Source organism: Talpa occidentalis, unplaced genomic scaffold (genome assembly GCF_014898055.3).
Source record: "Talpa occidentalis isolate TD23 unplaced genomic scaffold, MPIMG_talOcc4v2.1 talOcc4.3, whole genome shotgun sequence".
Taxonomy (NCBI): Eukaryota; Metazoa; Chordata; class Mammalia; order Eulipotyphla; family Talpidae; genus Talpa; species Talpa occidentalis.
The window spans coordinates 37,783,841-37,805,575 of record NW_023603184.1 but is presented as its reverse complement, the minus strand read 5'-3'; the positions used below and the strand labels follow the sequence as shown (position 1 = coordinate 37,805,575).

At 59.4% G+C, this 21,735-nt stretch overlaps 2 protein-coding genes across 2 annotated transcripts; one reads left to right on the top strand and one right to left on the bottom strand.

Annotated features, from left to right (window-relative positions):
- Positions 1 to 2,732: 2,732 nt before the first annotated feature.
- Positions 2,733 to 6,983, top strand: PHOX2A (paired like homeobox 2A). The gene is made up of 3 exons (XM_037521788.1): positions 2,733 to 3,123; positions 5,239 to 5,426; positions 6,328 to 6,983. Exons 1-3 carry the CDS (start codon positions 2,907 to 2,909, stop codon positions 6,775 to 6,777), a joined length of 855 nt encoding a protein of 284 aa, XP_037377685.1. The 5' UTR covers positions 2,733 to 2,906; the 3' UTR covers positions 6,778 to 6,983.
- Positions 6,984 to 7,365: 382 nt separating this feature from the next.
- INPPL1 (inositol polyphosphate phosphatase like 1) lies at positions 7,366 to 21,442 on the bottom strand. Its single transcript, XM_037522887.2, has 28 exons — positions 21,034 to 21,442; positions 18,104 to 18,167; positions 17,861 to 18,011; positions 17,518 to 17,638; positions 17,118 to 17,258; positions 16,914 to 17,007; positions 16,720 to 16,809; positions 16,446 to 16,544; positions 16,179 to 16,329; positions 15,989 to 16,095; positions 15,576 to 15,678; positions 15,295 to 15,491; positions 14,910 to 15,027; positions 14,231 to 14,327; positions 13,798 to 13,936; positions 13,597 to 13,696; positions 13,422 to 13,510; positions 13,085 to 13,166; positions 12,880 to 12,969; positions 12,010 to 12,123; positions 11,798 to 11,886; positions 10,937 to 11,024; positions 10,690 to 10,845; positions 10,366 to 10,444; positions 10,142 to 10,282; positions 8,374 to 9,046; positions 8,120 to 8,253; positions 7,366 to 8,013 (listed from the first exon to the last, which is right to left on the bottom strand). The coding sequence occupies exons 1-28, from the start codon at positions 21,228 to 21,230 to the stop codon at positions 7,899 to 7,901; spliced, it is 3,819 nt and encodes a 1,272-aa protein (XP_037378784.1). The 5' UTR covers positions 21,231 to 21,442; the 3' UTR covers positions 7,366 to 7,898.
- Positions 21,443 to 21,735: the final 293 nt, after the last annotated feature.

The window sequence follows — 21,735 nt, the reverse complement described above, 5'->3', positions numbered from 1 at the left end:
AAGACATTGCTGAGGAGAGCAGAGGACGAGGCAGGAGAGGTCTGCCACGCCATGTGGGTTTCTCCCTGGCTGGCCAGGAATCGAACCCATACTGCAGAGGCTGAGGATAGCTTCACAGTGCAGTGTTCAACCCACTGTGCCACCGGGGAGGCCCTTAAAGTATTTTTAACAGAAAGAGGAATTTATTGGCTCATTGACCAAACCATAGAAATGACAGGGATGAATCATGATCTAAGATACTCTGCCTCCCTCATATCCCTGCCTGTCCTTGCACACAAGCTTCAGTTGCTCTGTTGCTTCAGTTTTGTCACTGGGAAAAGAATATGGTCACCTGCATTTTCCTCAAATGAGGAAGGACTTCCTTCCAGACAGAAGAATGGCCCAGAAGAAGGAAGTTTCCTGCCCCTGGGGATAGAGAGAATTAAGAGGGGAGGATGATAGCTTTTCCAGAGAATGGGGAGAGGGAGTCAGCAGTTGGGAATTCCTGCCCCAGAAACAAGGTTAGCTTTCATTAATTCCTTCAACAGGTATGGGAAGACTTATGACATGTAGAGAGATGTGCTAGACACCATGACAGGGCTGGGCTGGGGAGAAGGTGATCAAGGTAACAGTTGTGTCCTGAGACCTTTCACTTTACTACAAATAATTCAAGGAGGTGACATGAGTAACTGAAAGAGGGGGAGGTACTATGGGATGCTCTCAGGGCATCAGGGAAGGCTTCCAGGAAGTGCTGATGCCCACATTGAAACCTAGTGGATAAATAGGAGTCAACCAGGTTTGGGTTTGTTGTTTTTGTTTGTTGTTGTTGTTGTGTGGTGGGGGGAGGATGCATTGGTAGGAAGAGAGGCAAAGAGAAGAGTTCTGAACTAAAAGGATCGATGTGTAAGGGCTGCGGAAAAAGTCCTGGTGAGGGGGAGGCAGGCTGCAGCACTGGCATGGAGGACGTTGTGGGTCAGACTGAGGGCTTGGATTTGATCCTGAAGGCAATGGGGAGCCACAGGAGGTACCAGGAGAGCAGTGACTCTGCTTTCCCAATTCTGCGATCCCTCCGGCTCTCTCTAGTGGGTGCACACCAGCGGGGAGGACTTTTGAAGCAGTTTTAGAAGTTTAGACTTAGCTAAAAAGTGACTTGAAAAAACATCTCAAAGAAATGCCCTGATATGGAGTAGTTACAGAAATGGGGTGGGGGGGGGTAAGTGGTCCTTGAATGTAGCAGAGAAAGGATCCCCTGAGGGTAGTCATGCTCCCCACTGTGCTGGTAAAAGGGAGAGAGGTGTTCCAGGAGCCTTTCTCTCATCCCCAAGGCCTTTGGTTGGTAATAAAGAGGTGTCCTTCACCCGGCTTCTTGGGTCTGGATTCCCCATCTGCAGGACCCCCCAAGATTTGGATGGAAAAAAGGGGCTGAGCAGGGAAGCTATACTCCAGCTGGTGAGTTGTGGGGCCAGAAGAGTTCTGTTCTCCTGTGACGATTCTGCGTGTCTGCTTGTCCCACAGCGTGGAGGACCACATCAGTGGCAGGGGCCAGACTGCCCGGGTGGTTTTCCTGGAGCACAAAAGGGCCCCGGGAGAAAGAGGGTATGAGAGGTTGAAGGAAAAGGGGCATTTAGTTACTCCCCTGCACACACATTTATCACATGCCCTCTGTGCCACGGGTGCTGGGGACTCAGTGAAAGTGGGGGAGGGAACTGAGCCGGGTACTGTGGGAGGTGAGCGGCAGCGAGGCAGGGCCCCAGCAGTGCAGGGCAGGGTTGTGTGGCTTTTCAGGACAAGCCGGGATGGAGGGAACTCAGCTGGCTCCTCTGACCCTCCCCCTGCTCAATCCACCACCATCCTTCTGCCCCCTGGGCGCTTCAATTCCTGTGGCTCAGCTCCGCAGAGACTCTTCCTCCTGGGTCCTGGCCTGTCTCTCTGAATCTGGCCCTCGGCGTGTGTACCACTGTCCCCATGTTGTCTCATGTCCCTCCTGATCTCCATCCAAACCCTTCCTTCAGTCCATGGCTCATCCCTGTGCCTTCTCTGCCCCCGAGCCGGCCTCCCGGTCCTCTGCGTCTCTCCCACCCTGTGAGCCTCTCCGCCTGGTCCCCATGCCCATCCCTGCTTTTCTCTTGCACATGTTTCACCTTCGTCTATGTCTGTCCTTGTCTCCCTCCTGCCCCCCGTCCGTGTACCTGCACCTCTTGCCCCTTCTTCCAGCACCGTTTCTGTCCCTTTTCTGCCCCTGACTCCGCCTCTGTCTGCTCTGCAGCCAGGTCCCCGGGCAGGGCTCCGTTTCCTCCCGTCCTCGGCTCCGCGCCCCTCCCGGGCCTCCAGCGCGGTCCCCGCCGGCCTGGGACCTCGCTGGGGGCGGGGCCGAGGGGCCGGCTTGGAATAACTCGGTTATCAGCACGAATTGAATTAACTTCTTCACACGAGCGCCGCCGGGCCTGTCTCCCCTGCCTCCTGCGAGGCCGCAGATGGGGAGGCCGGGGAGAGGGGTCGGGACCCTCCAGCGGGGCCCGCTCCGCGGAGACCGGGCAGGGATGGGAACTCCGGGGACCGGGCCCCGCGCGGCCCCGCGCGGCACTTCGGGAGCGCCGGGCGGGTGCCGGGGACCCTTCGGGGTGGGGGTCGGGGGCGGCTGTGGGCGGGGTCTGGGCCGCCCCGGCCCCGCCCCGCGGAGCTCGCCCCGCCCCGCCCCCTCCGCGGGGTCCTGCGCGTTAAAAGGCGCGCGGGCCGGGCCGGGCTGCACTCGCGCTGCGCCCGAGCAGAGCGCGGCCGCGACGGGGCGGGCGGACCCGTGGGCGCTCAGAGCTGGCCTCGAGTCCTCGGCGCCCGGCGCTCGGCCCCCCCGTCCTGACCCCTCTCTGGCCCGGGACCCCGACCCGGACCCGGCCCGGCACGGCCCCCGCCCCCGCGCCCCCGGGCCGATGGACTACTCCTACCTCAATTCGTACGACTCGTGCGTGGCGGCCATGGAGGCGTCCGCCTACGGCGACTTCGGCGCCTGCAGCCAGCCCGGCGGCTTCCAGTACAGCCCCCTGCGGCCCGCCTTCCCCGCCGCAGGGCCGCCCTGCCCCGCGCTCGGCTCCTCCAACTGCGCGCTGGGCGCCCTGCGCGACCACCAGCCAGCGCCCTACTCGGCAGGTGAGCTCAGCCCCTGCCCGACCCGCCCGCAGATCCCGAGGAACCCCCGCCCCTTGTCCTGCGCAGCAAAGGACTCCGACGGCCCCTCACAGCCTCTCCTCCCTGTCCGGGCCAGACTCTCCAAAGCCCCGCGGAACCCCGAGTCCTCACTGTTAAGACGGGGTTCCCTCTGGCAGCGTCGAGCCCCACCCTCTCCTCCTTCCCGTTCGTTGCCCTCTGCCAGATCCCTGTCCCAGGCCCTTCGGGTCAAGGAAATAGATTCCCTGCGTCCCTAACCAGGCCCTGCCTTCGCCACCAAACCTTTCATGCCCAGTGTCCTTGGAAGTCGCTCAGTCCAGTCAGACCCCCAACCTTGTCACCGCCACCCCTCTTCATTCCCGGCACCAGCAAGGACCCCTGCCCTGCCGCGCAGCTGCCCAGATGGGAACTTTCCTAGAACCTCAGGCCCCTCCTGCCCCCTTTTGGACCCATTTCACCTGAACTCAAACCCTCCCACATCCCTAAAATATCTAATGTGCCAAAAAGAAAATATCTAATATGCCAAGGGGAAAAAAGTGCCCAGGTCACTAAACCACTTTAATTTCCCCATTTCCCTGGAGACTCCTCGGGCTGGAGTCCCGCAGGACCCAGAAGCAGCACCTGCAGCAGCCAGGCCTCCGACCCAAGGCCCCACCTGAGCCCACACCTCAGGGGGCCTCTCAGTCACCCTCCCCCGTTCTCCCCATTACTGTTCCTCCTGCCCAGCCCAGTCTGCTTATCTCCTTTCCCAGAAAGACCAGCAGGAACCAAGTAAAAGATTGGGGTGTGGGTGCGGAGGCAAGGAGAGGGCTGGCGAGAGAGGGATCTGGGTTTGGAAAAATGAGAACCAGGAGAGGGAGCCAGAAATGGGTCTGGGATGGGGAGACTGGGGACTCAAGGCGGGTGGGGGTGAGGATTCGGGAGCTGGGGACAGACGATGAGGAGATGGGCCCGGGAGATGGAGACACGAGACGGGCCGGGTACAGTGAAATACGGGCAGAGCTGGTAGGAGTGGGGACCCGGGATTCGGGAGGTGCGGGTAAGAACCAGGTGGTGAAGACAGGAACTCCTGGGAGATGAGGACCAAGGAAGATTGGGATAGAGGTGAGAAAGGTGGGGCTAGGACCAGGGTGTTGGACACAAGGATTCGGGAAGATGGAGAACTAGAGAGGGAGGACAAAGAGGAAGGATGGGTAGACCCCTGGAAAAACGTGGAGACCCACACAGGGGTTGGAGGAGGCGATGGGGAGAGAGTGACAAACACATTGTGGGACACTGGGGACTGGGGTGGGGTGAATGGGAGACAAGGATGAGAGGAAAGTGAAAGGGGTGAGGCAGGCTTTGGGGGACACAGAGAGAGATGTAACTAGGATGAAGAAGGGCAGAGAGAACATGGAGAAACCCGACTGGTGAGAAATAAGGCCCTACTCCATGGCACAAAAAGAGTGGTCCGGAAGGGAAAAGTTGAAGAGAAATGCAGACCCGGGGGATGGGGGAGGGGTGGAGAGACACCTGAGGGCGAGTGGGGATGGGGAGTCGAGGTAGGGCTGAGCAAATGAGGAGTGGGGAGGAAGGACATATTGGGGGCCGAGGAGGGCAAATCCTCGTGGCAGGGAGCCATGGCCGGGTGGAAAGTAGGCCCAGGAAGGTGAGGAGCCTCTGTCAGACCTGAGATGCGGAATTGACCTCAGGCTGGCCGTGCCCACGAGCTCGGACGACCGAGGCCGGGGCGCACGGGGCAGCCTGGAGTCAGGCGGGGAGACTGAGCTGGGGGAGACGCAAAGTAAGGGCAGAGGAGGTGGACTGGCGGGGAGCGGAGCAGCGCGGCGAGACCGAGCACAGCTTGGCGATCTGGCCCGAGATCGGATTCTGTTTCCCTCGCTCTGCTCTGGGGCCTCGGGCCTCCCGCATCGGCCGCCGCTCGGGCCCCGTGGCGCTCTAGGGAAGACGCTAGACCCGAGGCTGCGAGGCTGCAGCGAGGCCGGGCGCGGGCGAGGGGCGCCGAGCGACCCGGCCCGGGCAGAACACGGCAGGCTGAGGGCGGCCCCTCACACGCGCCCCTCGTTGCTCCCTTCCCAACCCCGCACACACCCGCAGTGCCCTACAAGTTCTTCCCGGAGCCGTCGGGCCTGCACGAGAAGCGCAAGCAGCGGCGCATCCGCACCACGTTCACGAGCGCGCAGCTCAAGGAGCTGGAGCGCGTGTTCGCGGAGACCCACTACCCCGACATTTACACGCGCGAGGAGCTGGCGCTCAAGATCGACCTCACTGAGGCTCGCGTGCAGGTGTGTGCTCGCGCGTCTGTGTCTGGGGGGAGGGCGTGTGCGCCCCGGGGCTCCGGAGACCAGTGCCCAACACCTGGGGACCCCTGGACAACGGGACCGCCCTCCGCGGCCGGCAGGTGCGGTCTGGAAGCCGGGGGCTCAGGCTAGGGGCCCGGGCGCCGACGCGGACGGGGCTGGGCAGGAGAGGACGTGCAGCCGGGGAGAGGCAGAAGGACTTGGACTTGGCAGCCCGAAGGACCTCAGGAAAACGGAATTAGCTGTTCATTCCCACGTTTCCCGTGGCAGAACCCGGCGTGCGGAGTGATGCTTGGGGCGCCAGCATCGTGGCCGAGTGACTGAGGCTGCAGCCCGGCAGGGGGTGGGGGAAAGGCAGGGAGGTCTCAGGTCCCTTCCCAGCTCTGCGTTTGCGAAAGCGCTGAACCTGCGACGCCCGGGGCTCCAGGCAGGTGCAGGGCCCAGGCCTGCGGGCCGGGCAGACTCTGTTGTGTGTCTTACGAATCCCGAGCGTAGGCGTTGAGCTGGCCCGCCTTTATGGGACACCCTGGTTTCCCCGAGGACCCCGATCTGCTCTCCTTTGCGGGGAGACGCTCCAGGCGGAAACTCCGGAGCTTCCCGTAGGAGGGAGGGGGTCGGGGCGGAAAGCTTTGGGTGAGCAGGAGCGCGAAGGCGAGTCCCCTCCAGGAGACCTAGGGCACCGGGCACCTGGGGTGTGCGGGTGAGCAGAGCTTAAGGGGAAGATCCTAAGGACCTGGAGGAGGCGGCCAGGGCAGGAGCGAGCGGGAGGGCCGCGGAGGGCGCGTGGCCGAGCCCAGGCTCGGAGCGCCGACGGCCCAGCCCGGCCCCGCCGTTGGGAGTCTCGCTCCCGCCTGGCGGCCCCGGGTTGACCCCCCTGTGCCCGCAGGTCTGGTTCCAGAACCGCCGGGCCAAGTTCCGCAAGCAGGAGCGCGCGGCCAGCGCCAAGGGCGCCGCGGGCGCGGCGGGAGCCAAAAAGAACGAGGCTCGCTGCTCCTCGGAGGACGACGACTCCAAGGAGTCCACGTGCAGCCCCACGCCCGACAGCACCGCCTCGCTGCCGCCGCCGCCGGCGCCCGGCCTGGCCAGCCCGCGCCTGAGCCCCAGCCCGCTGCCCGCCGCGCTGGGCTCGGGGCCCGGGCCCGGGCCGGGGCCGCAGCCGCTCAAGGGGCCGCTGTGGGCGGGCGTGGCGGGCGGTGGGGGCGGAGGCCCCGGGGCGGGCGCGGCCGAGCTGCTCAAGGCCTGGCAGCCGGCGGAGCCGGGGCCCGGGCCCTTCTCGGGGGTTCTGTCCTCCTTCCACCGGAAGCCCGGCCCCGCCCTGAAGACGAACCTCTTCTAGCCGCCGGCCCCCGGAGCCCCCGGCGCGCCCCTGCCCCCCAGGACCTGACAGCCCCGCCCCACGCCCCGGGCCCCGGCCTGGAGGCCCGTCCCCCGCCGCGCCCGGCCCCGGGGCGGGCTCCCCCGGCCTTGGCGACACCGGGCCACGCCCGTCCCACCTGGCCCCGCCCGGCAGAGCGGCGGCTCTCCCCGGCCTCCGGAGAGCCCGAGACGCTCCCAGCCCGGCTTTCCCCGGAGCCGGGGTCGAGCAGCTCCCACCCGGGCGCGGCATCCCACGCGCGGGCCCGCAGCCCCGGCTCCGCCGCTGCCCGGGTCGCCCCCCGCCCCGTGACCGGCCTCGGGCCACCCGCACCCCCCCCCCCGCGGAGGGGAGGCCGGGCTCGGGACGCAGGGGCTTATTTCCTGACTTTTTGTTGTTGTTCTTTTCCTTTGAAAACTTGTAATTTATTGAGGTGAGTTTTGTTCAATCCAAATAAAACTTAATTTATTGAAGATATCACGCTGGCGACCTAGAATGGGGGGAGGCTGTGGCCGAGCCCAGCCCCGCGGTGGAGCCGCCGCCGGGCGCATCCCGGGCGGGGCGCCGCGGGCCCGGAGGGGCGAGGGCTCAGCGCGGGCACTTGGTGGCCGAGACGCTCCCCCGCTCCGGGCCGGGCAGCATTTAAGCGCCCGCCCTTCTAAACCCACAGAGAAGCTTAAATAACCCAGCCCGGCCCTCGGGCTAGTCCTTCATTTCCGGACGGTGGGGGTTTGAGAAGAAACCCGAGCTGAGCCCCTCGCCTGTACTTCAGGTCAGGTCTGGGGGGGAGGAGAGGGGCAGACGTACCCAATGGACCCCACAAGCACCCCTGAGGCTGCGGGGAGGGGCCGGGAAGGGAGGACAGCACCAGAATTACCACGGTCCTTGGGAACCACGGCAACTGACCTCCAGAGCCCCCCCAACCGCCCCCCAAAGCACTAAGCCTAAGGGCAGGGCGTCCTAATTCGGGCATTGCAAATTGCTGGGCAGTGGGGAAAGCAGATCCCCAATAAATAGGCAGCAGTGCCCCTCCCCTTGGAACTTCTCAACACCCGGGTCATGGGGGGGAGGGGCTCCTTCGTAGCGGGGTAAGGGCGCCGAGGTCACAGCTTCGCTGCGCCACCGCGATCACTTGTGAGCTGCAGGGTGTCCAGAAGGAGGCGCTTGTGAGCCGGGTCCTGCACCCCTGCCTCCTCCAGGTCTTCCTCTGTGATGTCGCTGCATGGGGTGAATGAGAGGCTGGGAGACAGGCCAGGCGGTGGAGGGCCCCTTAGCTCCGCCCCCAGGGGTAGCTCCACCCATCCGCCTCCGGCCCCGCCCCCACCTGAGAAACTCCAGGTCGTCCCAGCCATTGTGCACCAGGCCCTCCTCATAGCGCTCCAAGCCGATGGCCCGCAGCCAGGCGCCCATGCCCGCCTCGCCCATCCCGCCGGCCCGCCCGCCCTGTGGGCACGGAGCCTGAGGGAATAGGGCATGTCAAGGGAAGAGCATTGAGCGTTGGAGAGAGCATAAGGACACCACAGCTCATGGGTAAGCACACACCTCAGGTACACAGACCTCCACCCCCAGGCCACACACCTCCTCTGCCAGATCCTCCTGGATGCTCTCTCGGATGCGAGGTGGAGGGAAGCTGAGAGGCCGGCCATAGTCTGAGGGAAGTCCCCGGGGTGGCTGCAGCTCCAGGGGGCTTGGCAGGAGCACTGAACGGCCAGGCCCAGCAGGAGCATAGTCCACCTCACTCAGTGTCTTGGCCATCTGCAGCACTGAGCAGGAGCGATCATCCCCACTGACTACTTCCCCCAGGAAAGTGCTGGTGGGAGAGGGGCCTGGAGGCAGCGGGGGTCTTGGATGGGCTTTGGGAGGTGGTGGGCCACGGGCCTCACCCCCACCACGACCCCGGACCAGTGGCCCTGGCAAAGGATCCAGACTGGGGGGCAGAAAGATGGCAGAGTCTGGCAGTGGTGGGGGTGGAAAGTCTGGAGGGGGCAATGTGCCCCCAGACTCCTCATCAGATGAACTCCCCTCTCCCACACGGGGCCCCCGGTGGCGCCCAAGCTGTGGAGCAGGTACTGTTATGGCCACTTTGTTCTTGGTGGCAGATGGCACGGGGGCCCTGGCAGGCGAGGGTGGCTCCGGAGGCAGCAGTTGGTGTGGAACCCCTTCAAGGACGTAGTAGGCAGGGTTATTGAAGCTGTTCTTGGGTGGGGGAGTCGTCACCCCTTCCAGCTCGGGCGCCCCCTCTGGCTTTGACCTAGGTTTGGGAGCAGGATACCTGAGTCACGACCCAGAAATCCAAGGTAGAGGCAGTTGGTGCAGTGAAGGGAGAACTGGACCAAGGAGTCAGGAGACGTGGGCTCCTGGTCCTAGACCTGCATGTGGCCTCGAGCACATCACTTTCCCTCCCTGGCCCTTGGGAAGATGGGACAGGTGAATGGATAACCGCTAAACTTCCTTGTCTTGCTCCCCTAAGATTCTTAGATCTTTTATGACTGTGTGTAACTGAAACCCAGACTTAAACAGGTGAAAAGAAGTGCAGAAAGGTAAGGCAAAAAAAGGCTTCTCATGAGCTTAACCAGCCAGACTGGGAAAGCCTCCAGAGCCATCTGAAGTTAATCTACTGAGGACTCTTACTCGGGCATTCAAGCACCTTTTCCTCGAACCTGAGGATAAAACTGAGGTGACTGGCAACAGCTGAAGATGAGTGAAAAAGCACCAAACTCTACCTGGGAGTTTTTATTTCAATTCAGGCAACAATGGGATACAATTAGAAAGCATGCCTCACTGGTATGACCCGCCAACCACTAGTCTCCAGGATATTAAGTTATTGTGCAGAAAAAAGTTTTCTAACCATTAAGTTTGGGAAACTGTATTAAATACACTTGAAAAAGGGTTCTTTCTTAACCACAGCTCAGAACTTTGTTAATACTCATGTGCACTGGGAATAGCTACGGAAAGAATCTAGCAAGAACCATTTCCCAGACTCATCTGACCACAGAACTATTTCAGTGGGTGCCCTCAGAGGAGTGTTCCACAGCACTCACCTAGGAGAACTCCATGCTGAGGCACAGGCCTTCTCCAAACAGAAGGCTCCAGCTCAGTCTGTGTACACAGAAAGCTGCTGCAAAAACAATTTCTGAATTCTACTTTTTTAAGGCAGAATCAAGAGAGGAAAGACTGACTGTGCTCCCTTTGATGCAGAGAACCACACCTAAAGGTAGGCTTGGCTGGCTGACGCAGCCGCGGGCGCAGGGCCCAGCACCCAGCCTCGGGGCCGAGGAGACGCAAGCAGATGCGCCCTGAGTGCCAAGCACAGCGCTGGGAAAACAGGCCAGTTTCCCTCTCTCACCTGGGGGTCGAGTGCTCCTCTCGGGGAGCTGCTCGAGGCGGGGCCGGGGGCCTCCCAGTTGGTGGTGGTTTCTCTGGTTCTTCAAATAACTTGGACAGTGGGCAGGAAGCCTCTGTGGGGGCTGGCTTTCGGCTCCCTGACCTGCCAGGAGTGCACAGGGGAGGAGAAATAAAGTAAGGGATAGCCAAAAGCCCCTGAGCACTCTTTCAACAACGCCAGCTCACCTGGGCTCCTGGCTACTGCGGGACACAGAAGGTGCTTTGCTCTTTGTTCCTGCCTCATCCTTATCAATGCTGATCCACTCTGGGGGGTGAAGAGAAAGGAGACTCAGAGGGCATGTGTGGTCCTGGATCCTTCAAATTACGCACTGGGCCTTCCAGGCCCTTCTCAGCTACTCCTCAGGACAGGTCCACCCCCCAGCTGTGGAGACAGCTTCCAAGTATTCTGGGGATTCCAACCTGCCTGCCTTGTACCCCAGGTCCTCCCCTCCTAGACCTGCCCCCACCACCCCACCTCATGCCCCACACCCCTCCCAATGGAGCCCCCACCGTAGAGTCGCTCACGGGTGCCCAGGCGCTCTGTGGGCACCCGCACCTTCATGGAGCCACGGATGTTGCCTGTTTCCTCGCCACGGTGGGACAGGAAGGTTAGGAACTGCTGGGCTGTGCTGCCAATCATGGACTTGAGCGCCACCACACACTCCCCTGAAGAGAAGATGGGGCAGAACACCAAACTGTCAAACCTTTCTAGAGTCTGCCTGGTTCTCTGTAACCATTGGCAACTCTCGCCCCTCACCATAGGATTCGTAGCCATCCATGGACTTGACAGTGAGCAGGAGGTGCTGGTCCTGCAGATACTCAATGTCAGCCAGAATCGGCTTGAGCTGGGGAGTAGAGAAGCCCAATGAGGAACCAGCCCCTCCTGCCCAAAACCATTCACCCCAATCCTTAGGCTACTGCATGCTCGCACACACTCAACTCTTAAGAAGAGGTCCTAAATCCTTAATGTAGGGCCTCCCCGGTGGCGCAGCGGTTGAGCGCTGGGTTGAGAAGCTGCCCCCAGCCTCTGCAGCGCCGGTTCGATCCCCGGCTGCTCCCCGGCCACCAGAGGAGGGTCCCACATGGCGCGCAGACCTCTCCTGCCACCCGCTGCTCCCCTCAGCAGTGTACTTTGGTCCCTCTGCCTGCTCTGCTCCCCGCTCTGGCTCTGGTGAATTCTCTCACCCTCCCGCGCTTCTGACTGTACCCAGTGCATGTATGAACAAACAAACAAATAAATGAATAAATTAAAAAAAAAAATGTTAAAAAAAAAAAAATCCTTAATGTAGCAGACACTGCTGTTCATGGGCCTTTCATCACACTTAACACCACTGTGATTAACTAATTTTCTGCATCCCCAATGGCCGACACAGGATCTGACATAGCAAAGGCTCAAGAAGTATTTACTGCAGGAATAAATGAATAAACTGCAACTTGGCCCCAACCCCACCCCAAATAAAGTAAACACCCTTATCTTCACTCATGCCCAGTCAAATACTCCTGGGCATGTGCACATACACGTGCTCTCTCTGCCCCATCCGCCCTCCCAGTCAGGATCTCTGATGCACCTGCTGCACCTCCCCCTGTGCCCTCACCCAAATCCCGCCCACAGCCTCACCGTGGGCAGCTGGCGCGAGGACCACTGCACCTTGAGGAAGTTGATGTTGTCACTGCTCTGGGCATCATTCTCAAAGCTCTTCTTGTACTCTGGGGATGGGGGACACCCAACTGAGTGCTACCTCCTGGCATCCCTCATTAGGGGGCTGACTGCTCTGGGCACCGCTACCTCCCTTCACCCTTGGCCACACCCAGCCCTGGGCCCCGCCTGACCCTCCAGGCAGGTAGAGTAGAACTCAATGAAGAACTTGGTGCGGCTGGCTGTCTTCACAATGGCCTCAATGCTCTCAAACTCAATGTAGGCCTGGTCCGAAGTCTTGGAGAGCCCTGGGGGGCAAAGGGAGGAGGCAAACTAGAGGGTATGAGCGGGTGAAGGAGGAATGAGACACAAAGACTAAGCCCTAGGACAGGAAATCGGGAACCCTGGCAGAGGAGGTAGGGAGGCCAGGAAGGGTCTCCCCCATCCCAAGCAACCACTAGGGAAACCCCAAAGCCCAGACCCTGAACCAGGGCAAAGAGACAACCCAAGAATGAGAGCCCATTTAAGAGCAGGTTGGGAGGGCCTCCCTGGTGGCGCAAGGGGTTCAGCACCGCATTATGAAGCAGCCTCAGCAGCACCAGTTCGATCCCCGGCCAGCCAGGGAGCAACCCCCAAGGCGGAGCAGACCTCTCCTGTCTCGCCCGCTGCTGCTCCCCTCAGCAGTGTATTTCAGTCAGTCTGCCTGTTCTGTTCCCTGCTCTGTCTCTGGTGAATCTTCTCACCCCCCACACCTCTGGCCTGTATCCCAGCTCTTGTATGCATAAACTGCCTGCCAACAAGCCACCATACCACTAGGAATGCTCAGGGGCACACTCAGATACAGACACACATACATGTTTACACTTAGACACACACACACTTGTAGGCATGACTGATCACACTCAGGCATACACACACACTCCTGGGCATATACTTATTCAAAACCATTCATGCACAGACATTTACACACACATGTAGATACAGTCAAACCTACACACACCCCTAGGCCACCACCTGTGCCCACTCAGATGTGCCATGCCCACAAGCACATCCAGAAGAGTTACCTTTCTTGGAGATGAACTGAGAGGTAACTCCAACCTCAAACGCCCCAAACACAGGTGAGTGGTCACTGGTGACGATGTCATCAGTACAACCTGGTGACAGGTGGACAGGGTTCAGGAGAAAACTCCTTATTCAATTCTCCCATTTCCCAGAGACAGGAAAGTCACCACCCAGGTCAGCCCATAACCCTGTCCAGAAGGCTCTGACCATAGGAATTGCAGATGATGTGGGTCTCAGGGTAGGATTTCCAGAGAATCCGGTCACACCATGAAGGCACATTGGTCCGGACCTGGGGCAGGAGACAGTAGCACAGTCAGGGTCAACAGCTGGGCGTTGCTCAGTTGATAAGGCCCCCGCTCTCACCACACTGTGCCCTAATACTCACTTCTCTCCCAGGACCCAACATTGCCCCTGAGGCCCTAGAGGGGCCATAGAAGCTGGAGTAGTAACCACAGAGGCCCAGATCCTTGCCTGCACACACACACTGTAAGCTCACTGCAGCCCTGGGGAGTCCTCTAAGGCACACCTTGTCCTCCTTACTCACCCCAGTTGGCTTCTGTTTGTGCCAGGCATACGTGTCCCGGGAACCCCGCTCATAGCGATAGGTGGGCGGGAAGGAGATCTCCTCCTCACCTAAGGAAGACGGGACAGAGCGGGGGTCAGTCCCTGAAGTCCAGGGATACCCTAAGCCCTCTACCCCAGGCCAAGCCCACACTTACTGAATCGAAGGAAGACCTTGTGCTTCTCCCGTTCCAGGTTGAGCTGGTCCACCCTGAGCAGGGGCTCAAACTCCTTCCTGCTGATGTAGTTCAAGATCTCCTGGGATGAGGACACAAAGGCTGGAGACTTTCTGAGCCAGAGCCAGACGTGAAAGCCCACCTGGCCCCCAGCCCAGCCTCCCTACCAGGCCCTGCTCGCACCTGGATGTCCATGTCCAGGCGGTAGTTGAGGTCCCCAAACCAGAAGAGGTGAGTGAAACGCAGAGAGATGTCAAAGGCACTGAGCTGCCGGTCGCCCAGCGACAGCAGCCGTAGGATGTCCAGGTAGTTCTGGTTCCGCCTATGGAGGAAGTGAGAGGGCCCCCAGGGTCAGGAACTGAGGAAAGGTAAGAAGTCCCTGGGATTAAGGATGGGGTAAGGATCAGGGACAGGGTAGGAACCAAAGTCCCTAAGAAGAGAGGAAGGAGCTATGAACAAGGCCAAGGCCAGCGACAGACAGGGGCTCTTAAATTCAGGTTAAGGAGAAGGGGTCTCTGGGAACAGAGCTGTAAGAGGGTCACGGTCTGAAGAAGGAACAGGTGGCAGGTGAATATGGGGTGAAGGTAAAGGGACTGTAGGGAAGCCATCCACTCACCGGGCAGTCTTCTCATTTCCCGAGGTGAGGTGGCAATTCACGAAGCCAAATGAGGTGCCATTGAACATGAAGGAGACACCCACGGCCCCCTTGTTTCCTGTCAGGGCAAGCAAGAGAGGAAGGCCCGAGTCATCCTTGGAGGGCTCCCCATTCTCCCACCTGTCCCTCGAGTAATCAGTGGGAAGATCCTGCCAGCCCCTAGATGCTATGAGATAGGCAGGCCCCTGGACACACACCCACACTTTTCCTGGGGTCCACATGGGGCATACACTGTCCATATGGATAGCCTGAATCTGCATGTGTTAGCCCTGGAGATCACAGGGGATCTCAGGGATGAAGCTGAAAGGACCTGCAGATCCTAAGCAGATTCTATCCTGGGGGAATATGGGACTGCAAATGAGAGACCCGAACACTCTGCCTGGCTCCACCACTCACAAGCTGTGTGACCCTGGACAGGCCATTCAACCACTCTGGGCCTGAGTCTCATCACCTATGAAGTGGAGGTAGTTATCCTGGTCTTGCCTTTCTGGTGGGACTGGGAGAGATTTAGAATGTGAATATACTCTACAAAGTTCAAAGTATTCTCTATATGGGAAAGCTGAAACCACCCAAAGAGGAGACCCTGGGTTGGAAAGGAAGCAGGAGGCACGGGCAGAGAGAACCTGCCCACTCTGCTCACCCAGGGTGTTGGCGATGCCAGTCTTCACGCTGGATGTACTAACATGACTGATGCGGTTCTCATGCTCTGGCTTCACCAGCACAGCCACCTTGATGTTCCACAGTGACTGCATGGCAATCTGGATAGAAGGTGCAAGGTCACCCCGACCCAGGGCTGGGGCCTCTGTCCACATCCTCCCCTCCCCAGACTATAACTGTCCTGTCATTCCCAGGACAGGAAGGCCTGCTATCCCCAGCAAGAAACAGACCCTCTCACGACACGAAGGATTCAGGTCAGATCTCCTACAGATCAGGCCCAGGGACTGAGGGAGATCCAGTCAAGCAATGGTCCCCATGGTCACTGGATAGTTTTGAGGCGAGAGGACTGGACAAGATGACCCCCTCACCGGGCGGTAGTCCAAATCTGTGAGCTCCTTGAGGCCCCCACGTAGCAGGTCCAGCCACTCACGATCACCCACAGAGTTCTCCTGGGTCCCAAAGACATAGATGTCATGGGGTATGGTCACCGTGACCTCATCGAGGGTCTTCCCCAGACCCTTTGAGGTGAACCAAGACGTCACGTTTTTTGGCGGTGGCACACTTCCTGGAGGTGAAGAAGATGAGGAATGGTCAGCCCCTACCCTGGTGCCATTCCTCTCTCCTACCCCAGTCCCCACCCGGGCCTGACCCATGTTCCAGGTGCCAATGAAGACAGAGATCATGTCGGGCTCATCTTGCTTGGAGTGCTTATTCTTCATGAGCTGCAGCAGCTGGCAGAAGGCCTCCCGCTTCTGGGGGGACAGCAGCCAGTCAGGTGGGTGGCCAGGAATCCCACCCCCTCCACAGGGACACCTGCTAGGTGGCAGATACCATGAGGGAGGGTCAGGCCCATCTGGTTTACCACTATATACCAGCTACTCAAGCACAGAACAGGTGCTCAGTGAATGTTCATTAAATGAATATTCAAATCCACCCTCAGGCCTTCCCTGTCAGATCCCCTCTTACCAGAAGGGATAACATGTTTACATCATGTGTTCCCTCTCTTCCTATCCAGCGGGGACCCCTGTAGCCTCCAACTGCCTTGTCTAACGCATTACTCACCCGGGCACTGACAAAAATGAAATCCTTGCGCTGTGTCCGGTCCTTCTCCTTCTCGAAGACAACACCCAGCTTGTTCTGGACACGCTGAGACTTAATGAGCTGGCGGACTAGGGGACAGGGGATGGGTCACACCAACCAAGCTCTGACCAGGCAGCCCTGCCCACCCCTCCCTGCTCGGGCTTGGGCTCACTGCGGTCGTGTGTGAAGGTTGTCCAGTCTTCCTGCGAGTCCCTCTGTCTCCGAAGTAGCACCAGCCGCCCGCCCTCCACATCCACACTCAGTGTGAACTTCTGTGACTTTCCAATCTTGGTCAAGTCACCTAGGGTCACATCTAGCTTCACCTGCAGGCCAAGAAGATGGGCAGGCTGCTGAAAAGACCTCAAGGCAGGAAGCACTCCCTTGACCACAAACAGACCCCTGCCCCATGAGGCCTGGCCTCACACCCCCTGCCATGTACCTCAAAGGCCTGCACGGGGATGGTCTTGGCCTTACGTGTGGATGGCTGCAGCGGAGCTGCCGGGGCTGTGGAGCTCATGTCCTGTAGGGCCTTCAGGGCCTGGAGGAGCAAAGGCAGAGTAAGGTCAGGGCAAACAGGGAGGGCTGGAGCAGGAAGGGCACAGTTGAGGCTGGGGTCAATGCTAAACTGTAGGATTCAGGGTTGAGATCAGTTAGGCCAATTCAAACAGCCAGGAACAGGTGGGTTAGGGGCTACAGGTCAGGCATCAGACCACCTTCTTCTGGATGCCTGACAGGAAGTCCTTCAGTACTGACAGCTTCAATACCAGGCTCTCTAGCTCCTGTTCTCCAGTCTGTGCTGGATTCTGTGGGGGGAAAGAAAGAGGCTTGTACATAGGCCATCAAACAGAAGGTTCCCCACCCAACCCCAGAACATGAACCCATTCCCCAGAGATCTACCCATTCTTACCGGCTGTTGCAAAAGGCGGGTCACCATGGGCGAGCTCTGCTGGTCAAACACCTTGGTCAGGATCTCCAGGCCCGACAGAACCTTGTCCACCTCACTAGGGAAAACATCAGACCAGTACTTACCAGGGCATTTGTGCAGCAGGGGAGTGGGTGAGAACAGGTCAGAGGTAAGAGTGAAGTGCATGGTGATGGGTGTCGTGGGTACCTGTGCAGCCTCCGGCACGAGGTGGCGAGGGTGCGGGTGAGGTGAGGCAGATTGCTGGCTCCGCCCCGCACAGCTTCCAGGTCCAGCCCGTAGCTACTCTTCAGGTACTCGTGTGAGACAGTGCTCAGCCCATTGGGCGCACTTCAGGAAGACATTAAGAAATCAGTGGCAGTTCTGCCGGCTCTGTCCCAACACCCCACCCATCCCTAGAGGAGATGGAGCTGTGGCAATCTGGGTATAAGGGATCAGGGTGACTGCCTCTGGGGTTGAGGTGGGATAGGGGCTCCTGGGGTTTGGGTGAGGCAGAAGCTTGGGTGAGGAAGCTTGTCCTCACCTTTGGGGAGGACAGCTTTCAGAGGAATAAGGGAATTACTGCTCAGTGGAGAGATTGGGGTCTCACCTCTCAGCAGCCGGAGTTGTAGGGGTCTCTGGGGCTGGCGGGGGGCTGCTGGGTCCCATGGGGGCAGAAATGCTGGTGGAGCCAGAGCGCGGGGGCAGCGGAGGCTTCTCATCCTCCCCATCTGCGGACAGGGGTCAGTGGGGCAGCAGTTTGGGCCTCCCACCCTCAGATTAGTGCAGGGGGTGACACCATAGCTGTCAGAGACTTCCATGGAGAAGGGGGTAAAGGGCCCTGGCATCATGGGTAGGGTTTGGGGGGAAGCAGGGAGAAGAGGGTGGGAAGAAGCAGGTAGTGTCGGGGACTGGACAGGGAGGGGATTTGCACACTGCACACTAGGCCATACCTGAGGCATCTCGGTCGTCGGGCAGGTCTGGCTCTCGCTCCCGTTCCACAGGCAACAACAGGGCACACACCAGGCCCTGGTTGGGCTGGGCATACAGACCGATAAGCTCGCCCAGAGTCTGGAAGCGGCGCACAGGCACACCCTGTGAGGTCTGCAAGCCAGCAAGGGTGGGACAAGGGTCAGTTAGTTAGTCCCAAACCTTAAGTTGGAGCCACAATCAATGGTCAGAGTCCAAACTCCTACCTGTACAGCCAAAAAGTCTTCTCCATCAGGTAGAATTCGATATGTGTGCACATGCTTCTGATACCTGATGGTAAGGTAAGGGTCAGAATCTACTACACCCGGGTTGGGGTCTAAGACCCACAGTACCCCAGACTTGGTCCCAGCCCCCTCAGCTTGGTTTTGCTCAGGCTGCTCAAGGTTAGTCATGGGGCCAGACCACTTCTATCTTGCTAGTGAGAACCAACAGGAATGACCAGACTCCCCCACCCCCACTCAGGCTTCATAGGTTCCACACCCACTGCATGGCCCAGAAAGCAACAGGCAGCTCTTTTGTGGCTTCCACAGCTGTCTAAACAGCCCCTCTGGGCTGTGGTACCAGTCTGGGCCCCCAGCCAGAGTTAAGAGTCCTCAGAAGCCTGGTTAACGTCTGTGTGCATCCACGGCTGATATGCTAACACACATATGGGCCTGTCTGTGTATATGTTCGTGTTTGGCTCTGTGAAGTCAGGTGTGTCTAGGCTGTTTTGGTGCGGAGTGTGATATATCATCCTAGTTTTCTCTCCCTTTCCCTAGACACCAGAAAATTGGGATGGTCCAAAAGGGTCCCCTATGGGAGACCTGAGCCTCTCGGAGCCCCAAGCCTAGGAGGGGTGAGAGGGGTGCTGACAGATGGCAGCAACAGCTGAGCAGGTGACAGCTGAGCCAGGCCTAGGAGGCACAGGCCACACGCAGCGGGGGTGGAAGACTCCTGCAGCCACACCTCAAGGTAGGCTTGCCCAAAGGAGTCACCCCAGCCCAGTGTGCTGGGCAAGAGGAGAGACTGGTACCAGGGAGGACCCTGGTACCCTGCCCGTTTTAGCAGACTATACACCTTGGCCACAGGGTCATTTCCTCCCCTCAGGTAAGCTCTCTTTGGAGATCTTCCGGCCACCAACCAGCACAACCTATATGGATGTTTACGTGTGACCATGTACGATGGCTTGTGGAGTGAGGTCTGTGTTTAAAACAACAGCATCCCAGTAACTGAATCCTATCTCGGAGTATTTAATATCCCATGACATTTTGAGGCAAATATTTTCAATCCCATTCTCCAGAAGAGGAAACTAAGACTCAAAGAAGAAAAGCAATGTGCCAGAGGTCACAGAACAAGTAAAAGGTAGAGCTGGGATTTAAAGCCAAGGCAGAAACCAAGGTCTGTATTTGGTCTGCCTGTCAGATTGTCTGCGCCTGTTGGCAGGGGTGTGTCCTGAATGTTACTGTGTACATCCAGGTGTGTATACAGATAAGCAAAGACATTTCTGATCACCCACCCCAGGCTCCCCAGATACAAGAGTAGCAGAGTCAGCTGGTAAAGCTGAAGTCCTCACAGACAGAGACCCCACCCCACCCAGCCCCTCCCCTAGCAATGGAGCCAACACTCTTTTCTCCTGGGACAATAACGTTCCTCACCCAGACACAGGCCCAGCTGTCCCCCGCCCACTCAACAGCTGACCTAGCACCTGCCTCTCTCCCCTCTCGATTAGGGGGTACACCACAAAGGGGGCTGGGAGGCAGGACTCTAGGATTTTTATCTGCTGGGACTGACTCTCTTTAGTCCACCCTCCTGGGCCTTAGACTTGAGCCATAAGCTGAGACTTAGAGGCCTCTTCTTAGGTCCACTGCCTAGGCCACGGTTTCTCAACTTCAGCACCATCAATATTCTGGACTGCATAGTTTTTCGTTGTGAGGGACTCCTGTGCACTGTAGGAAGTTTAGCAGCATCCCTGCTTTCTACCCAGTAGATGCCAATAGCACCATCAGAGTTGTGACAATTAAAAATGTCTCCAGGCATGGCCAAATGTCTCCCAAGGGGTAAAACTAGCCCCGACTGAAAAACACTGGCCTAGGCAAAAGGGCCCTTAAAGATATGGGGGGGTGCAATTGTATGGGGAATATAACCAAAATGAAAATGCATAAATTGTACAAAAATAAAAAATGATGTAAGAATTATATAAAATAAAATATTTTTTAAAAGAATAAATGATCCGTGATAAAAAAAAAAGATATGAAGAGAGAACAGAGGGGAAAAGAGACAGGAGGACAGGGATTTGGGAGGGTTCACCTGGCTAAAGGAGAACAAAACCAGCTCTAAACACAAAGTCTCTGCAGAGTTCCTTCTCCACAGACCACCTTTCATTCCTGAGACCCAGAGTAGCCCACCCAGCGTCAGACTGCAGGACTCAGGGGACAGCTCAAGAAGGAGGCTCCTGCCTGAACGTGCAAACTCACCAACAATACTGTCACACAGGCTGATGGGTTCATGCACAGAAGAATGCCAACTCACAGAGCTGCCAAGTCTAGCCCTACACTCAGCACCCACAGCTCTGGGCTCCTGCAGCCAGGTTACCCAGGACTGGACCTCAGAGACAGGGCACACACATCACTCATTGATTCATAAAATAATGACTTGGCTCCATCCTTCCCCTCCCCTTAATACCACCCTGTCCCCATCGCCAGTCATACACGACCAGACAGGCCCCAACCTCAGCCTGGGAGCGCAGCAAGGCCCCTAAGGAAGCTGATGGGCATCCTCATACACCCCATTAGTCCCTCAGGGCCCAATGTCTGCTATACCCACCACTCAGATACCCACTGCCCATAGAAACAGAAGTGCACACAAGCGTGGAACACACATCATCACCCCTCCCGCCCCTTCTGCCTGGAGGGCGCCAGAGAGCATCTGCCAGGGACTCCCTGCATTTTTCTCCCTCCCAGCCAACCCAGACACCAGGACCCCACATATTCTGCCCTCATCGCCCCAGAAAGGGCCCCCAGATACAACAGGAAGGAAATGCTCCCCGCATCCTTTCTCAGCCCTGGCAAAAAGCCAAGCCCCCACAGAGGGGGGCGCTGGCGCCCCACAGTCCGGGTCCCCACTCTCCGGAGCCCCCGCCCGCACCCCGGCTACTCACAGCACGCAGAGCGCGAAGGCTCCCGCCACGCTCTCGCTGTCTCGCACCAGGAAGCTGCCGTCGCGGCCCGCCCGGGCCAGCAGCTCCTCGGCGGCCGCGCGGCTCAGATCGCGGTGGTACCAGGCGGGGGCTGGGCTGCCCAGCGCGCCCCCCGGCCCCGCGGCCCCGGGCCCCGGCGCCCCGCACGCCGCGGCCATGGCCCGCGCCGGGCTCAGCGCCGCCCGAGCCCGCCGCCCCGCGCCATCTGCCCCGGGACGCTCGGAGCCGGGGCCGGGGCCGGGTCCCGGGTCTGCCGATCGGCGGCCCGAACCGAGCCCGGATTCGCGGCTCAGCGCTCCGCCGCGCAGCCCGCCTCGCCCGCCGCGCAGCCGCCGCCGCCAGCAGCGCCGGCCCCGACTTGAGGAGAAAGAAAAGTTTGTTCAGAGGCGCGGGGGAGGGGCAGGGGCCGAGCGCCCGACGCGGCGGCCGCCCCCTCCCCCCCGCGCCCGCCAGACCCGCCCCTGCCCCCCACCTCTTCGCGGCCGGAAGGGTGTCCCCCGCGTTCCCGCGGGACTCGGGACCCCTCCAAGACCCGGGGGGAACCGGCCTCCCACACGCGCGAGAGTCCTGCACCGCCATCACCACCCCAGGGAGATCCAGCCCCCAACAACATGCACCCCCGATCGGAAGCCCGTATCCCCCACCCCCACCCTGCGCCCCGAC

Excerpts from the sequence above, each read along its gene's own strand:
- PHOX2A (XM_037521788.1), top strand. The coding sequence starts at position 2,907 with ATGGACTACTCCTACCTCAATTCGTACGACTCGTGCGTGGCGGCCATG. Across the intron at positions 3,124-5,238 it reads GCCAGCGCCCTACTCGGCAG|TGCCCTACAAGTTCTTCCCG; the intron begins GTGAGCTCAGCC and ends ACACACCCGCAG. Across the intron at positions 5,427-6,327 it reads TCACTGAGGCTCGCGTGCAG|GTCTGGTTCCAGAACCGCCG; the intron begins GTGTGTGCTCGC and ends CTGTGCCCGCAG.
- INPPL1 (XM_037522887.2), bottom strand. The coding sequence starts at position 21,230 with ATGGCCGCGGCGTGCGGGGCGCCGGGGCCCGGGGCCGCGGGGCCGGGG. Across the intron at positions 17,639-17,860 it reads CGACGACCGAGATGCCTCAG|ATGGGGAGGATGAGAAGCCT; the intron begins GTATGGCCTAGT and ends CCCTGTCCGCAG. Across the intron at positions 11,025-11,797 it reads CCTCGCGCCAGCTGCCCACG|CTCAAGCCGATTCTGGCTGA; the intron begins GTGAGGCTGTGG and ends TCTACTCCCCAG.